The 14680-nt window shown below is 42.6% G+C and overlaps 1 protein-coding gene across 1 annotated transcript; it reads left to right on the forward strand.

Moving 5' to 3' along the window:
• The first annotated feature begins 645 nt into the window (after nucleotides 1-645).
• Nucleotides 646-7543, forward strand: copz1 (COPI coat complex subunit zeta 1). The gene is made up of 9 exons (XM_049000181.1): nucleotides 646-767; nucleotides 1584-1652; nucleotides 1992-2073; nucleotides 2168-2259; nucleotides 2348-2403; nucleotides 2488-2565; nucleotides 2768-2819; nucleotides 3739-3777; nucleotides 6409-7543. Exons 1-9 carry the CDS (start codon nucleotides 750-752, stop codon nucleotides 6454-6456), a joined length of 534 nt encoding a protein of 177 aa, XP_048856138.1. The 5' UTR covers nucleotides 646-749; the 3' UTR covers nucleotides 6457-7543.
• The last annotated feature ends 7137 nt before the right edge of the window (nucleotides 7544-14680 follow it).

Raw genomic sequence — 14680 nt, forward strand, 5'->3', positions numbered from 1 at the left:
ATTCTTAGTACAAACACTACATATGAATTTGTAAGCTTACTAAGGACAGGGAAAAGGTAAATCTAACCATATGGCGACTGACTGTGTATTTTTTAACCACTTAAAAACGTGCATCTTCATCTTTTTATGAAGCGCTATTGGAGCATGCTGTCCTTTTTTCAACATGTACATAATAGCATGTTAGACCGGGGTTTATATTGTATTATTTGACCCTATGGGGGGCTCAGCACCCCGTCAAACAGGACCTCGCGGCTTATGGCAGATGAACGTTTATGGTGAACCGCCTGATTTCATCACCTACTTTGCCCTCCAACAAATATCCAGTACGTACTTTCATGTGCACATAGTTAATCGTGACTTCATCTTATCTGCTCTGGCTCAGAAAGTTGGACAGTGTGTCTTTATTCTCTATAAATTAGTTTTTTTAACCTTGATCAGGATTCCTAACAGATACAGTTAAATATCTTGAATGTTAAAAGGAGGGCGAAATGTCAAATAAAAACTAAAAATACGCCAGTAATTTTTCTTCCTTTTTGGCAAATCTGAGGAAATCATACCACTTGCATTCACCAGATATCGGCGTTACAATAGAATTTACCAATGGCAGGCGGGCCAGCGCCAGCCGGAAACGTGCAGCTCTGATTGGTTTTCCCGTAGCCATTCAGCAGAGGAAATATTTTGACGAACGTGTGCGGACAGCCAATGGAAGCTGCTTTTCTTACTACATCCACGTCGACTGGAAAGAAGAAATGGACGCGATTATTCTGGTACTGTAATACAAATATCTTGTATCGCGGGGTTGACGGGGATCCTGCGGTGTGTATTTATGTATGAGTCGTCACGGTTTTCTTGGTACATGGTGCAGAAGTAAGCTCGTCTGCGAAGTGTGAGCCAGTCTGAAGCGTAAGGCCTTCCTAAACATGCCGGTCCCCGCATTATACAGAAAGTGTAGCCGGGAATAGGCGGCGGGCAGGCGCCTACGGGTGAAGGTGGTAGTTTATACGGGATTTTGTACTCTTTAGTCTACTGTGAAAGGAAATTTCACAGAAAGCTTTGTACCACCATATTCCCCTCTTTATTGAAATATAACTGGGAGATATCGCGATGTCATTCTCTCCCGCAGTATGACTACGGATGCTCATTTGTGAAAATAACAGGCTGCTTTTACTCTTTTAATGTCCTAGCATGAACCTAAGGGGACGTGTGTATGTAAGGCAGTGTCTTGGACATCACGTGATACTTATTCTTCTTTCTTGGTGTCCATCCTTTTAATGTCCTGCCACTTACATGTTTCGGTCAGCTGAGATGCATTTGAGTTGCTGGTCCCTGTTTGCGCTTCTCAGCAGAGGCATCCCAGGCAGAGTGACCCTCTGAGGCAGCCTCTGAGGTGAAGTTCTGTTATACACGGGCTGTGGCTCCCGGGAGGTCAGTGCATCACAGAACTTTGTCTTGGGAGCTTGGCTGCGGCAAAGTCCTCGGGGTCACGGCCAGGGCTTGCAGCACCCCCCTGTGGTACACCATAGAGCCCCGCCATAGGCGTTGGGGGACTGCGTCCATTGACTGTGTTTTGTTTTGTCTGACAGGAGCCCTCTTTGTACACGGTGAAGGCTGTCCTCATACTGGACAATGATGGGGAAAGACTCTATGCAAAGGTAATACCGTTTCAGTGAAGCACCATGTTGAACACAGGGGAATAGGATCAGTTACAGTGAGCACAGAAATCAACAGAGATTGTCTCCTCTTCATACTCTGATTTTGTCCCACAATCATGAGAATTTGTGCACGTGTCCTGTGATTGTGCTGTCTGGGAAGGACTCCAGGCCTACTTGTGACTTTGTCCAGGGGAGATGGATGGATGGATGGATGGTTATTTGAAAATTATGTGTATGATGGCACATGTTAAGTGAGGTGGGCAGTTTAAACTTGTTCAGTTTGTTCAGGCTCTGCTGTAACCCTGGAACCCCCATCACTCATCAGTGTGTTTCCTGCAGTATTACGATGAGACATACCCCACGGTGAAAGAGCAGAAAGCTTTTGAGAAGAACATTTTCAACAAGACCCACCGCACAGACAGTGAGACTTCTTTTTTTCCCCTTCAAAGAAGCACATGTTCGTTTGTCATGCAGTTATCCTTAATACATTCTCTGTCCATTCTCCATCTTTGTAGGTGAGATTGCTCTGCTTGAGGGACTAACAGTGGTCTACAAGAGCAATATTGACCTATACTTTTATGTAATTGGGAGCTCGCATGAGAATGAGGTAATTATGTGTGTAAATACCTTAATAGTCGTCCTTTTTATTGGCCCTCAGTAAGTAATTTTAATGATCTGTCCATTTCCCCTTCTAGCTGATGCTGATGTCCGTTCTGAACTGCCTGTTTGACTCTCTCAGTCAAATGCTGCGGTAAGGTATCACCCTGTATATGTCAAACATTTTCTTGCATTTTTTCATTAAGTAATCATGTGTTTTTCGCTTGTCAATATTCAGGAAAAACGTAGAGAAGAGAGCTCTTCTGGAGAATATGGAAGGACTTTTCCTCGCTGTGGATGAGATCGTGGATGGAGGGTAAGTGCTTCTCGGTATGCCACGGACACCAGCCCCCCCCCCCCCCACACACACACACACACAGTTTGTATTAGTAAAAGGGTGGGAATCCAGGGCTCTGGGTCATTTGTCTTTTGCAAGTTAAATTTCCCCCGTTTTGTAGTAGGACAGAAACACTGTTGGACAAGCTGAGAGTTAGTATGATATTCTGTGTCCCTCCCAGAGTGATCCTGGAGAGTGACCCCCTGCAGGTGGTTCATCGCGTGGCCCTCAGGGTAAGCTCTCTTTTGCCTCGTCTCCACCAACATGGAGCCAGTGTTGGTCCTTGCTTGGTGCCGTATGAGAACTTGCCTGCATTCCTACTGGTTTCAAAAAATGAACAGAATGGAAAAGCTGCGAAAGTGAGAGTTCATATGAATCTCATTTCGGGTTTGTTTGGGTCTGTTAAGTTTTTCTAACCCGCTGAACACAAAAAAAAACAAATAAGCCTTTTAGTCTCAAATGAGTCTCATAGTTTTCAGAGTGTGACTCACTGCACTCTCTGTCTCGCCTGCATCCACTTCTGTCTCCGTAATGACTGTATTTCTCCCCAGTCTGTGTGTGTGTGTGTGTGTGTGTGAGTTTATTCTCGCTCGCTGCTGTACCACTGTCCTCTTAAGGATCTCGCAGTAAGAACCTGCTAAAAATTTTGCTGTCTGCCTCATGATCTGTCCATCACTTGAGCACGACAACATTATATCCATTTCACTTGTGACATGTTTCTAATTTATTGTTAATTCTGGCCAGCAGATCGATCTTTCATTTCCCCAAAAAATGAAAAGAACGATGTAACGTTATTCTGCTAGTTGTTTCACCGCCGGCACCGGCGATGTCAGACAGAACCATATTTACTGTGGATTGAACTTTCCAGGTGTGTGGATGTTTTGGACTGACAGCTCGTCCCACTGTCACTGACATTACAGTTCCAGCTTTTCTGTGGGGTCGTGCTGGAGCCATTATTTCTGGCCCAGGCCTTTTTTTTTTCTTGCAGTGGAAACATGCGGAACCAGTTCCAGTTTGGGAAAAAGCCCAGCACTGGCTCCAACACCGCATTGGTGGAAACGATTCATTTGTTAAATGTTTTTAAACTGGCACCATTTCCAGTGTGCCCATGAGGGAAGGACTGGGAATTACAGCGTGTTTTTTTCCCTCTAGGGTGATGATGTTCCTTTGACTGAACAGACGGTCACCCAGGTGAGTAACCCTTAACCTCTGCTGTGGCTCCTGTTCCTCTACCCCAAGTCATGAACTGAGGCGATTGTCACTGATATTACCTTCGAAACAAAGACGAGAGTCATTCTGAACATTGTGTTCAGTGACCTGTATGCTTGTATTGTGAGCTTAAAGAAAATAAGCAATTGTGAACGTAAATTGTTTTTGTGACTCTAAATTGTCGGGGCGGCATGGTGGTGCAGTGGTTAGCACTGTCGCCTCACACCTCTGGGACCCGGGTTCGAGTCTCCGCCTGGGTCACATGTGTGCGGTCGTGGGGTTTCCTCCGGGTACTCCGGTTTCCCCCCACAGTCCAAAAACATGCTGAGGCTAATTGGAGTTGCTGAATTGCCCGTAGGTGTGCATGTGTGAGTGAATGGTGTGTGAGTGTGCCCTGCGATGGGCTGGCCCCCCATCCTGGGTTGTTCCCTGCCTCGTGCCCATTGATTCCGGGATAGGCTCCGGACCCCCCGCGACCCAATAGGATAAGCGGTTTGGAAAATGGATGGATGGATGGATGGATGGATGGACTCTAAATTGTAATGCTTTCCATATTGGAGCCTGAAATCTATTGACATATTGTCACATACCTGACCAGGAAATGCCATTGCTTAATGTCCTGCTTTAGGTCAATGCTATTTAAATAGAAAATTCTGACTACTGAATCATTCTGGTGTGGCGAATGTTTTAGCCTTAATCGTGTCCTGTGTCTGTCATGTAGGACCCTCCTTGAAAGAATGTATAAAAAGCATGTTTTCTACAGAGCTGGAGATTGTTCAGCTCTGCGCTTCTTAATCTGTTTGTATTCTGTGGTGTTTCAGGTTGCAAATATGTCTGAATGGTCGGTAGTATGCAGTGTAGTGTTTTAATGTTCTATAGTCTATCTCTGTGTTTTTGACACATGTTCACGCTCACCCACAACCCTGACCAGGATGAGCAGTTGGAGAATAGATGGGTTTTTTGATTTATTGATGAGGTTGATCAGGCTTTTGAGGAACTGATATCTCTGGCTCCAGTTTTAGTTCACTGGCCGCTATGCAGATGGGTCTGCGGCTGTATTCTGGCAATGCAGGGTTAAATGCCACATGAGCACAGAGGAGGCCTGTAGCAGATTTACCGTGTCTTAATAATTAATTTCTCACTATTGGATGTGGAGCGTGATTGCTAATGGTGCCGCAGTGCCGGGAAGCCACCTGCAGTTGTCACCATCTGTGAGCTGCCGCAGTTGATCAATTGATGGTTTCATTCGCAAGGCATTGAACGTGTTGTAGATATAACCTCTTTATAGCTAGTTAACTTTCACCCTTCACTCTGCCACATGCTTTTCCACCGCACCAGGCACCCTACTTTGGTAAAGTACTAAAAGTGCGGTACTTCAAGGTGTTGGTTTTCCACTGGTGTAAAAACTGGTACCGGTGCCGAATGACATCACAACTCAAGTTGGGGTATTTTGTACTGAATTAAAAAAAATACTGTAGTGTCTTGTAGGGCTGGACGATGTGCAGTATTAATACCAACATCACACGTTATACACATACCGTTCTTACATCGTCACCTATATTAAAATCAGGCATTTTCTTACTCTCATTTATAGTGTGGGGGGGTTAAGATTTCGGTAAAATATTTTTACTCTGTCATAGAAAAAAAAAACTTAGCAAGCTCTGCAATTTTACTTATTAGTGTTATAGATGATCTAATGTGTATTTACAAATCCGTTTCAAGTTTATCTCTGCTGCTTTTGCATGAGGCATGAGTGCTGTATGCATTCTTCAGCACAGTCATAATCATTTTCATCCTTTTTAAATCATTGGTAGACAGGTTTGTGAGAAATTTATGAACATCACTATATTTACAACAAAAACACATCACTAGAATCCTAGTATATTTTACCACAGTCTATTCAACATTTTTTTAAAATGATTATTTCTTGTCATGCCATCCTGATCATTTTGTTGTATCTGTTTTTCTGACCGGATCAGTTTTTTATTTATTTATTTATTTATTTATTTAATTTATTTTTTTTACTTTTATCGTTGTTTTGTGAGTCCGTAATTGTTTTCAAGACAACATTTGTATTGTGTTTTGGTGGCTATTTGCATAACGACAAGGAAAGCTTTTCAAATCACACCCCAAAGTACCAAAGAAGTACCCCAGCAGGTTTAGCATTTTTTGGTACTGCAACTTTTGGTACTGCAACTTTTGGTACTGGTACTCGGGCGGAAGTCAATGGAAAAGTGAAAGTTCCAAAAGTTCGGTACTTGGTGAGGTAGAAAAGCACCCTAAGTTCACCTTTGGGTTGGAAAAATGAGATGAGTTACTTTTTCATCTGTGGTTTCCTGTCCTGAATTGTGATAGGTTTCCTCAAAAGATATAACTGACATTTTTCCTCCATTACATAACCAAATAGGAGAATTCTGGAGGTTTTTATCTAAACGCCTTCTTTGGTTGATTGTCCTTAAATTTTCTTTGAAAATAAAATGTATTTGTAGTTGATGATTTAAATGAATGAGTATCGCTGCTGAGGCCTGAGATGCTCGATCTCTAAATGTGCTGGTTTTGTGTTTGTTTCATACTTTCCACGTCATTTAAATAATTTCCTCTCTGTCTTTCCAGGTGCTTCAGTCGGCAAAGGAGCAGATCAAATGGTCCCTTTTGCGATAGGGCAGCGCCTGGAAATCATAGGAAAACGTGGGAAGCAGAGGCCTTGTCCTCCGAGATCTCTCTTAATTCCATTTCTACTTTTGCTGTCTGTGTTGTACCTCCAATAACTGCACTGAATCGTCTGATTGTTCCACCAGTCAGAATTATCAAGGGACCCTGTTTTTTTTCCCACCTCCTATCGACACAACTCATTCCTGCTGGATTCATTCTTCATATGTTCTTTTCAGTACCAACATAAACAGAACATTTCATTGAAACTTACATGTGAGCTGCCCAGCCTTTCCACCCACAAGCACACACGGCCCCGATTAAGTCTTTTTTTGGCAGATTTTTTTCCGAAGAAGGAAAAATGTATATTATCCTTCCTGGCAGCCTGCTTTTATGGTCCGTTCTTAAAAGAGTGAATACTGGCTTTCAGATTATTCCTCTGCATGTCCACATACTCGCCTCAGTCTTTGCCTTATGTCTGTGATACAAACTGCTAACGGCTTTTACTACACGACAGCTACCTGCTACCCACTGACACTGGGTATGTCAGAACGTTTTCTGATGGATATGCATTAAGAAGGCAGCGGCATTTAGATACTCTGGCTGCATTTGGAAATACTAGCTTTTTGACAGCCCAGACTGTTTGTTTTGTTGACGTTCTTGAACATTTGCTGGGGCCATTTTCAGACTGATATTTGACTATAAATGACTGTGTCGGTCAGCCGTTCAAGCTTTGCTGGCATGTCATCACCTCAGCCGACTAACAAATTACATCTGAAGTCTGTAGGGTCCCCGGGCCTAAGTTTGTGCCCATGATCTGCATTGTTATTCGTGAGCTTTATGCTATTTTAATGCCAGCGTACTGCAGGTCTGTTGGTGGTTACTGGAGCTACACTGTACCAGCATTCAGTGTTTAGATGTGGCCCCACAATTCATTGAATTTACAGGATCTTTCTGTCCAAAGTTGAATTATTTGTGTGATTTAATGCAATGCTCTTTGCAATGCTCTCGATGAATGCACTGAGAAGAATATTACCTGTTGAATTTGAATTGCTGAATGGGGAATAATTTAGGGATGAAATAAAACATTTGTTCTGTTTCTTCTTTGTTTTCATTCCCACATTTTAAATAATCGGTCGAAGTGCATGTTGTTGACTGAAGTTCATATGCATGTGTTTCTAGTATTTTTTTCGTTTGTACCTATGTATGCTTTGTCGAGGTCTTTACGCAGACGCGGTAAGTCTGTACGTTACGCTTAACAGGTAATGGCTCCATCTACTGGTAGACAGTGAGAATTTCTACATATTTAGCAAATAGTAAAGTATCCATACGCTTAAATCCACATTACCAAAAGTTTGACTGTGTGATGAGGTACTCAGGTAATACAGAAATCATCATAAATATCCTCCCAGTTGCCTTTTAGTTATATGGTAACTTTTTAAAAAAAATTTAGGAGTAATGTAAAAATATACAAACCTTCTGCAATGTTAAAGGTTTTTCCTTCATCGTGTCCTTTTCGTCATTCTAGCATTGTCTGCGTGCTTGGGCTTGTAGATTTTGCCAGAGGAGACGATATTTGTTTATCAAACCCGTTGTTAAATTTAAGGATCAATTTGCAGCTTTGCAAGAAGAACTGTTTTAGCTGTTGTTCAGCATGTGTTCGTTTCAGGCTACTACGGCGTGTCAAGATGAAACCTTAAAATTAAAAACGTGTGTTGCTCATGTAAGTGACTCATATTCTTCCGCAGAATGCCCGACATAATTTTAATTCGCTAATTACTGTGACCCACCCATTAGAAGGTAATTTCTATTAACTATACAATAATCGGTATAATGGTCCGGAATTCTGTGGTCTTACACGCTGTAAAAGTGTCAGCGCATGTGGGCTGGAATGATGCAACTGGCGAGTGTGTGAGAGACCGTGTGCGCGATAGTCATAAATTACTATAGTTTGAGAGTACACTCTTTACATAACTGGCTGTTTCGTCGCGTTTCCTTTCAGTGAAATTTTCTGTCCATAATTAGTAAGGGTCCCAAAGTGTGTGTGTGTGTGTGCATGCGATTGTGTGTATTACGTTATGTTCTTCCATGTTTGCATATATGCAAAGGTCATAGGCCCAGCCTCTGAAGATTCATTGAGTGCAGACGTCGCGCAGTTAATCTTTTGTTACATGCAACAAATTTAGAGCTATGACTGCAAGCAGGCGTATTTCAGTTGATGTCACAGGATGAGAGAGCCAAAGAAAAGTAATAATAAAAGTCGTGCAGCGGCAGTTTGCCGTACAGTTGGGATTTCCATTTCATGGGAGCTGGGCAAACAAGATTGTTAAAGCAGTTCTGGCCCTTGTTCACCCCCGGTGGTTTTATTCTATAATTTTTAGATTTAAACCGAGAGGCGTCGGTTTGGGGGACAACGGAACGGGCATGTGCGGTGACAGGACTGGTAAGGGCACGTTTTACGAGATGGATGTGTCGGGTCGGTCATCTGGGACACGCAGCATCCCTAAGCCGCTCGCCGTGTTTTATTGCCGTGGTCGCCCTCATTGCTGCCATTTATGGATTCTCGCAGAACAGAAAGACATTTCAGCCCCGGTGCTTAGGCGGCCAAAAACAACAGCAACACAGCTCACTTTTTCTCCCGCCTGGGCAATAACTCAGGACTATCGCCAGGAGACATCAGTGCCTTTGCGTTAAATAAAAAGGAAAAAAGGATTGTCGTGTTCAGCGCCCTCTCCCCAAGTTACTTTGGTTTGTTGGTCTCCAAATACGATGGTGAAGACGTTGCTGTAATAAGATGAAATGTAAAAAGGCATAATGCCTCATCCGTAAGAGATATAATGAAAAGAAAAGTGCCGTTTTCTAGCAGTATAACAGATTTATAGGTTATTCTTCATGAAATTAAAGAATACGTCAGTGGAATCTGTTTTGAGCCAGGATTGCAGTCAAGTCATTTATTTATAATCTAATCAAAAGTGTGTGTCTGTCTACAAACACAAACATTTATATAGATATGAATTCTTCCCTCAAAATCACAGACGCCCAATTGAAGCACACTTTTCAGGGCAGGAAATAAACACATATAATATATAAATTCGTGAGAAAGTTATAAGTTACAGTGAAATCCTGAAAATGGTGGTAATGAAAAGCATCTGGATTAGCGTCTTCATGTGGATTTGTGTCTCTTGGGGTGGATGAAAATCTCAATAAATAAGGGTTATATTAATTACTTATGTTAATGTATTTGTGCTTTCTTCACATCTATTTTCACCGCAGCTGTGAGGATTTGTGTGACTTTGTTATTTTTTTTGTGGTCATGTTTGGTCTTGTTCGATTAATAAATTTTGTGTGACTATTGGCTCCAAACTGCATGTTTGGCAATTTTGACACTCAAAGAAGAGAGAAGCCACAATATTTGTTGAAATGTTTTTCATTTTGAACCCTTTCTCTCTCTCTCGCCCTGCCCCCCCCCTCCCCCCCCAGCTCCCCTCACCATGGATTCCCCAGCAGTAACCCACCGCCCATTAACAGGACCGCTCATGACAGATTTACTGCCATCGTCCCACCACTGGCCGCCAAGTTGACAGCTGTGAATTAATGCTGCTCTCCCATTGGTGGAAGTCTGACAGGCGAATTTATTGGTGCCCTGTGATTCGCTGTTGCATAGCTTTGAAGTGAGTTACAGCCCCCTCGCTGATGGAACACAGAAGCGGTGTCAGGTTGCAGTCATAAAACTCCTGTTCCTGAGGGAAGGTTGGTATGCTTGGACTTGGCGTCATGAAGGGAGGAGGGAGGGGAGAGAGAGAGAGAGAGAGAGAGAGAGAGAGAGAGAGAGAGAAAGAGATTCTATGTGCATATCTGAAAGTATTTTTGAACTAAATATACATTGTTTAAAATTTAATGAATCTGCTCCTAAGTCACATTTACTTAGAGAACGCGCCAATATCTAAGCTCACATTCGGTGGAGTGTGTGCAGTTTGGCCGTTTCCTGTAGCATTTGTGTTCAGATTTTTCGCATAATGATTTACAGATGTCTCAGGGGAGAGCATGCCCCCCGGGGGGGGGGGAGGGGGGGGGGGGGGGGGAGGGGGGGGGAAGCTTCCAAAAAAGGCAGCTGGATAAAATGCACATTATCACAGACCATGAAAACACTAATAACCATGGGAACATAATTCCTGATAGTAATCTGGGTTAAAGCAGGACTCCATTTGCAATTGTGCTCATTTATACAACAAGTATACATTTTCAGTACAGAATATTTGTCTAAGTCTCCATGTGCTTCTTGAAAGTAGTGCAAAGGCCTGATTTTCTGTGATTGTGCTGGAAAAATGAAATTTAAACGGCAAACAAGCTGCACAACTGTGTATGCTCTGTACTGTAAGGTGGTGGATATTAGCTTTTGCAGCTTTGTGGAAGGCTACGCTCGTCCCCAGCAGCAAGTATGGATTCTCCCCAGTGAGCCTCTGGTTGCTGTACACCCCTGTGCTCAGCCTCTGGCCAATGTCTCCATAAAACCACAGCGAAAAGCGTGACTTTTTACACATCGGTTTCAGCAGCAGGACTGTGCTGCCCGGATTCGTTTTGCACGTTGTTTTCCTGGCCAATCTCAGGTTGCCCTTTCTGTCTGCCAGGTACGCTGACCTGGTCACTCCCAGAGAGGCTTCAAAACAGCTTCATAAAAATATTCTATTATATTGTTTTTGTACTTGAAAAATGTTGTACCTGCGTCTGGCAGCACAGTGACCTGGCAGAGACACTGCGCTTAAAACCTTTTGGGTCAACAATAAGACGTGTCCTATTGAATGGACATCCCATAATTGCGCGACGGCACTCACACTCCTGTGCACCGTCTCTTTGCGGATCTCCTGCCATTCATTTCACCCAGGCCTTTGTTTAGTTCAATAAAGTTCTCTGGTGGTGTAATAAAACCCAATTTAATAACAGACGACTGACTTATCCTGAGTAAGACATGCATGTTCTCTAAGACACAGAACACTATTGGCGTGTTGCCTGGTTTAAGGTTGTTTCTGGACCCATCTTTGTAAAAGAAGACGATGTCGTCAGAACTGTCAGCCGGATTTTCTTCGCAGAACAAACCTTATAGGGTGATTCCGCCGCTAAACGTCATGAGGGATGATGTCTCTCATCTCCACTCAATGGACCCTGGAAGACAAGTGGTGCTATAACTGCACTTCTATTGCGCATGGAGCAAAACGCAGTTTAATGCCTCCCGTGTGTCTGAGGTCCAGCTCCTTAGCACCTGAATTGGTGGATTTCCATGGTTACTACAGTTTGATATTTAAAAATCAAAGAAGACATGGAGCGGTTTTACAGCGTGACTATAGGCCGTCCTGCTTGTTTTAGACAATGAGATGAAATTGGTGAATGAGAAAAAAATTATGATCCAAGCCACATCTGTCAAATGGCTCCTGTATCTTGGTAGATTATCTGGATTTTCGTAAATACATACAAATAGAATCTGTTATATCTGCTGTCCCATATTGATTCCCGCATGCTACAGACCATATTGGTCTGTTGTGGCTCTGGTTACTAGCACATCTCCATACGGGTCTGGAAGTGTAAGGAGGGCAGAGTGAAGGCTAGAAGCTCAAGCTGGAGCTGTAAGAACATGCAGCAGTTTGTCGATTAAGCTGCCACCGCAGATGCAGCCTAGCTACAGAGGAATATTTACCGTAACCAATGCAACATCTTAAACAATCTGTTTAGAATATAATAAATTTATGAATTATATTGATCATTTTAAAAGAATTTTGTGAATATAAGTGAATTTACTAGCCTTAGGAGAAACACATTTTTAGGAATATATAAAATTCTTCTTTGCCGTGTGAAACATTTTTGCATTACGCTTTTCTTCCTTGATCTGCGCTGTGTATTCTGGCTGCATCTTCTGTTTTCTTTTAGGCTCTGGACAAAGAGTGAAGGAAAATGAAAGGATTTGGTAACTCACACTGAGGACAGAACAAAGAAAATTCACTCTCCTTACATAACATCTGTACCCAGACCATGCGGAGAATAAAAGAGTGTGCTCTTTATTTGCCTTAATCACGTATAATTTAAGCAGTTTGAGGCTACACAGACATGGAAACCCTAACCCTAAAAGTTACAAGAGGCAGTGCACAAAACACGTCGGAATTCGCTCCTCTGTAGCCATTTTCTCTGTGAGGCAGCTGCAGCAGACAGTGGGAGGATCCAAAATGGCTGCCCTGCCCCACCCCTGCAGAGGCCCTTATTCTCATGTGTAAAACACTTTCTTTATTTCATAATACAGCATTAAAAATATTGCTTTGGGAATTTTGTCTCGAGAATATGCCTAGAATTTATATGTTTTCATTAAACTAGACCACAGACGACTCATCACAGTGGAATCGTTATCAGTATTATCTTACAAAATGGCTATTAATCCCAAATGAAATCAATGCAAGAGTAATTATAGAATAAGAGAGTAATGGATATAATATGCTTTGATATTGAATGAAGTCATTGAAATAGCTGCTTGACGTTAATTGATATGGACCTACTGGTATTTTTCTTTTTGTCCAAAATAGCATGTTGTTATCCGCTAAGCACGGGTAGTTGTAACATTTTGATTAATCATTATTATTAATTAACATCTCTGGCAGTAATTTTGAAATTATTGTATTTGTCCACAGATACACATGAGTACCATTCTGGCAGAGCAGTCAGTATATTTACCTATATTTGTTGACTTAATGTAACATGCGTAAAAATACATCCAGATTTTAAATTGCGTTCGTTTCATTTAAACCTCAACTCACAAGCTTTATCTTTAACATGCGTATATCGAGTATTTTATTTAATACGGAGAAATCTGGATATATTGTTTGAAAACTGGAACGGACAAACGATTAGAAGATGATGTATGTATGGATGTATCTCATCGTGTAAGGGTTTGATAAGACAGAGGGCTGGCGGTGCTACCGAGGGTCCCTCACACATCAGGTCATACATTCCCTTTCCTAAATATCACCGTTAATTAAGGCAGCGGTGGACCCTTGACGTAGATAAAAAGGAGTATTGACCTAGAGCCTGATGTATCTCTCAATTAAACGTTGAAAAGAGCGCATCTTCTGGTTGGAGAAAAGGACGATTTATAGGGCTGCGAAAAATCAATGCCAGTGTGCGACATTTGGGTTCACCAAAAACGAGTAAAAGGACAAGTCGCGCGGGATGAATTGTGATTAAAGTTGACTGGTCTTGAATTTCAGAAGTGGGGCGTTTTTATATTGCAGATGCAATCAGGGCAACCTGAAGATGCGCTTTACTTTAACTTTGTGCGCGATGCCTTCATCGGCAAGGTAGAGGGGCAATGTGCTCCCAGGGTTTTCTCAATGTCAGTTCACAGTGTAGTATTATTGAATAAATATTTCCATACTCCATTTCTACTCTGCGGTCTGATATGATCTCTTGACGAGCCGTAAAGGATTTATCTGCGAAGTGGGACACGCGTACCGGCGCTAAATATCCAGAACCCGGCGGCCAGACCCCTCACGACACACGTGGGGCATTTGGCAGCAATAAACATCCTTTGGGGCACACGACTTCCGCTCCAATGACAGATATTATAAATTAACTTTATTTACAAGTCCGCCTAAAAATTGATTGTGCGGAGAATGAATGATGCGTTTCTCAAACCGCTTTAAGACAGAGCAGCACTCGTCGGGACCAGGAGATCGGAGAAGATCAGAGCAGATAAACTCATGGAGACTAAGCATCGGAGATGACTGTGCTGGAACATTGATTTCTCCTCCTCAGGCCTCGCAGCTTTTTCTTCTCTTAAAATGACACTTTAAGTGCACCGAACCTCTAAGGCGTAGTAAATCAGCGCAATAGCCAGGTTTAGACCCCGTGTTTCCCTGGAGGTGCAATTTAACCACCCCAGTCTGCGCCTCTGATCTCATTGCACTCCCCACCTTTGATTTCGTTACGATCAATACGGGGGTGGGATGGGGGGCTGCACGAGTTCTTTGATTTCCCTGCTGTTATCTGCGGATTCTTGCTCCATGCGTCGACTTAGTTTTATCAAAGTGCCTAAATGGTAAAACTGTCAGGCACCAGTGGCCCACTGCACTATTTCTTTTTCGATATACATTTAAGCCACGACTTCTTGATAATAAGCTACCACTTATAGTAACGTGCTTAGAGAATAAAATAAATTTAGAGAAAGTATGTGCGGGATCGTTGTATTGCACGACTCGCT

Source organism: Brienomyrus brachyistius, unplaced genomic scaffold, assembly GCF_023856365.1.
Source record: "Brienomyrus brachyistius isolate T26 unplaced genomic scaffold, BBRACH_0.4 scaffold50, whole genome shotgun sequence".
Taxonomy (NCBI): Eukaryota; Metazoa; Chordata; class Actinopteri; order Osteoglossiformes; family Mormyridae; genus Brienomyrus; species Brienomyrus brachyistius.

Coding starts and splice junctions, on each gene's coding strand:
- copz1 (XM_049000181.1), top strand. Junction 2,820..3,738: donor TTCATCGCGTGGCCCTCAGG/GTAAGCTCTCTT, acceptor TTTTCCCTCTAG/GGTGATGATGTTCCTTTGAC. Junction 3,778..6,408: donor CTGAACAGACGGTCACCCAG/GTGAGTAACCCT, acceptor CTGTCTTTCCAG/GTGCTTCAGTCGGCAAAGGA.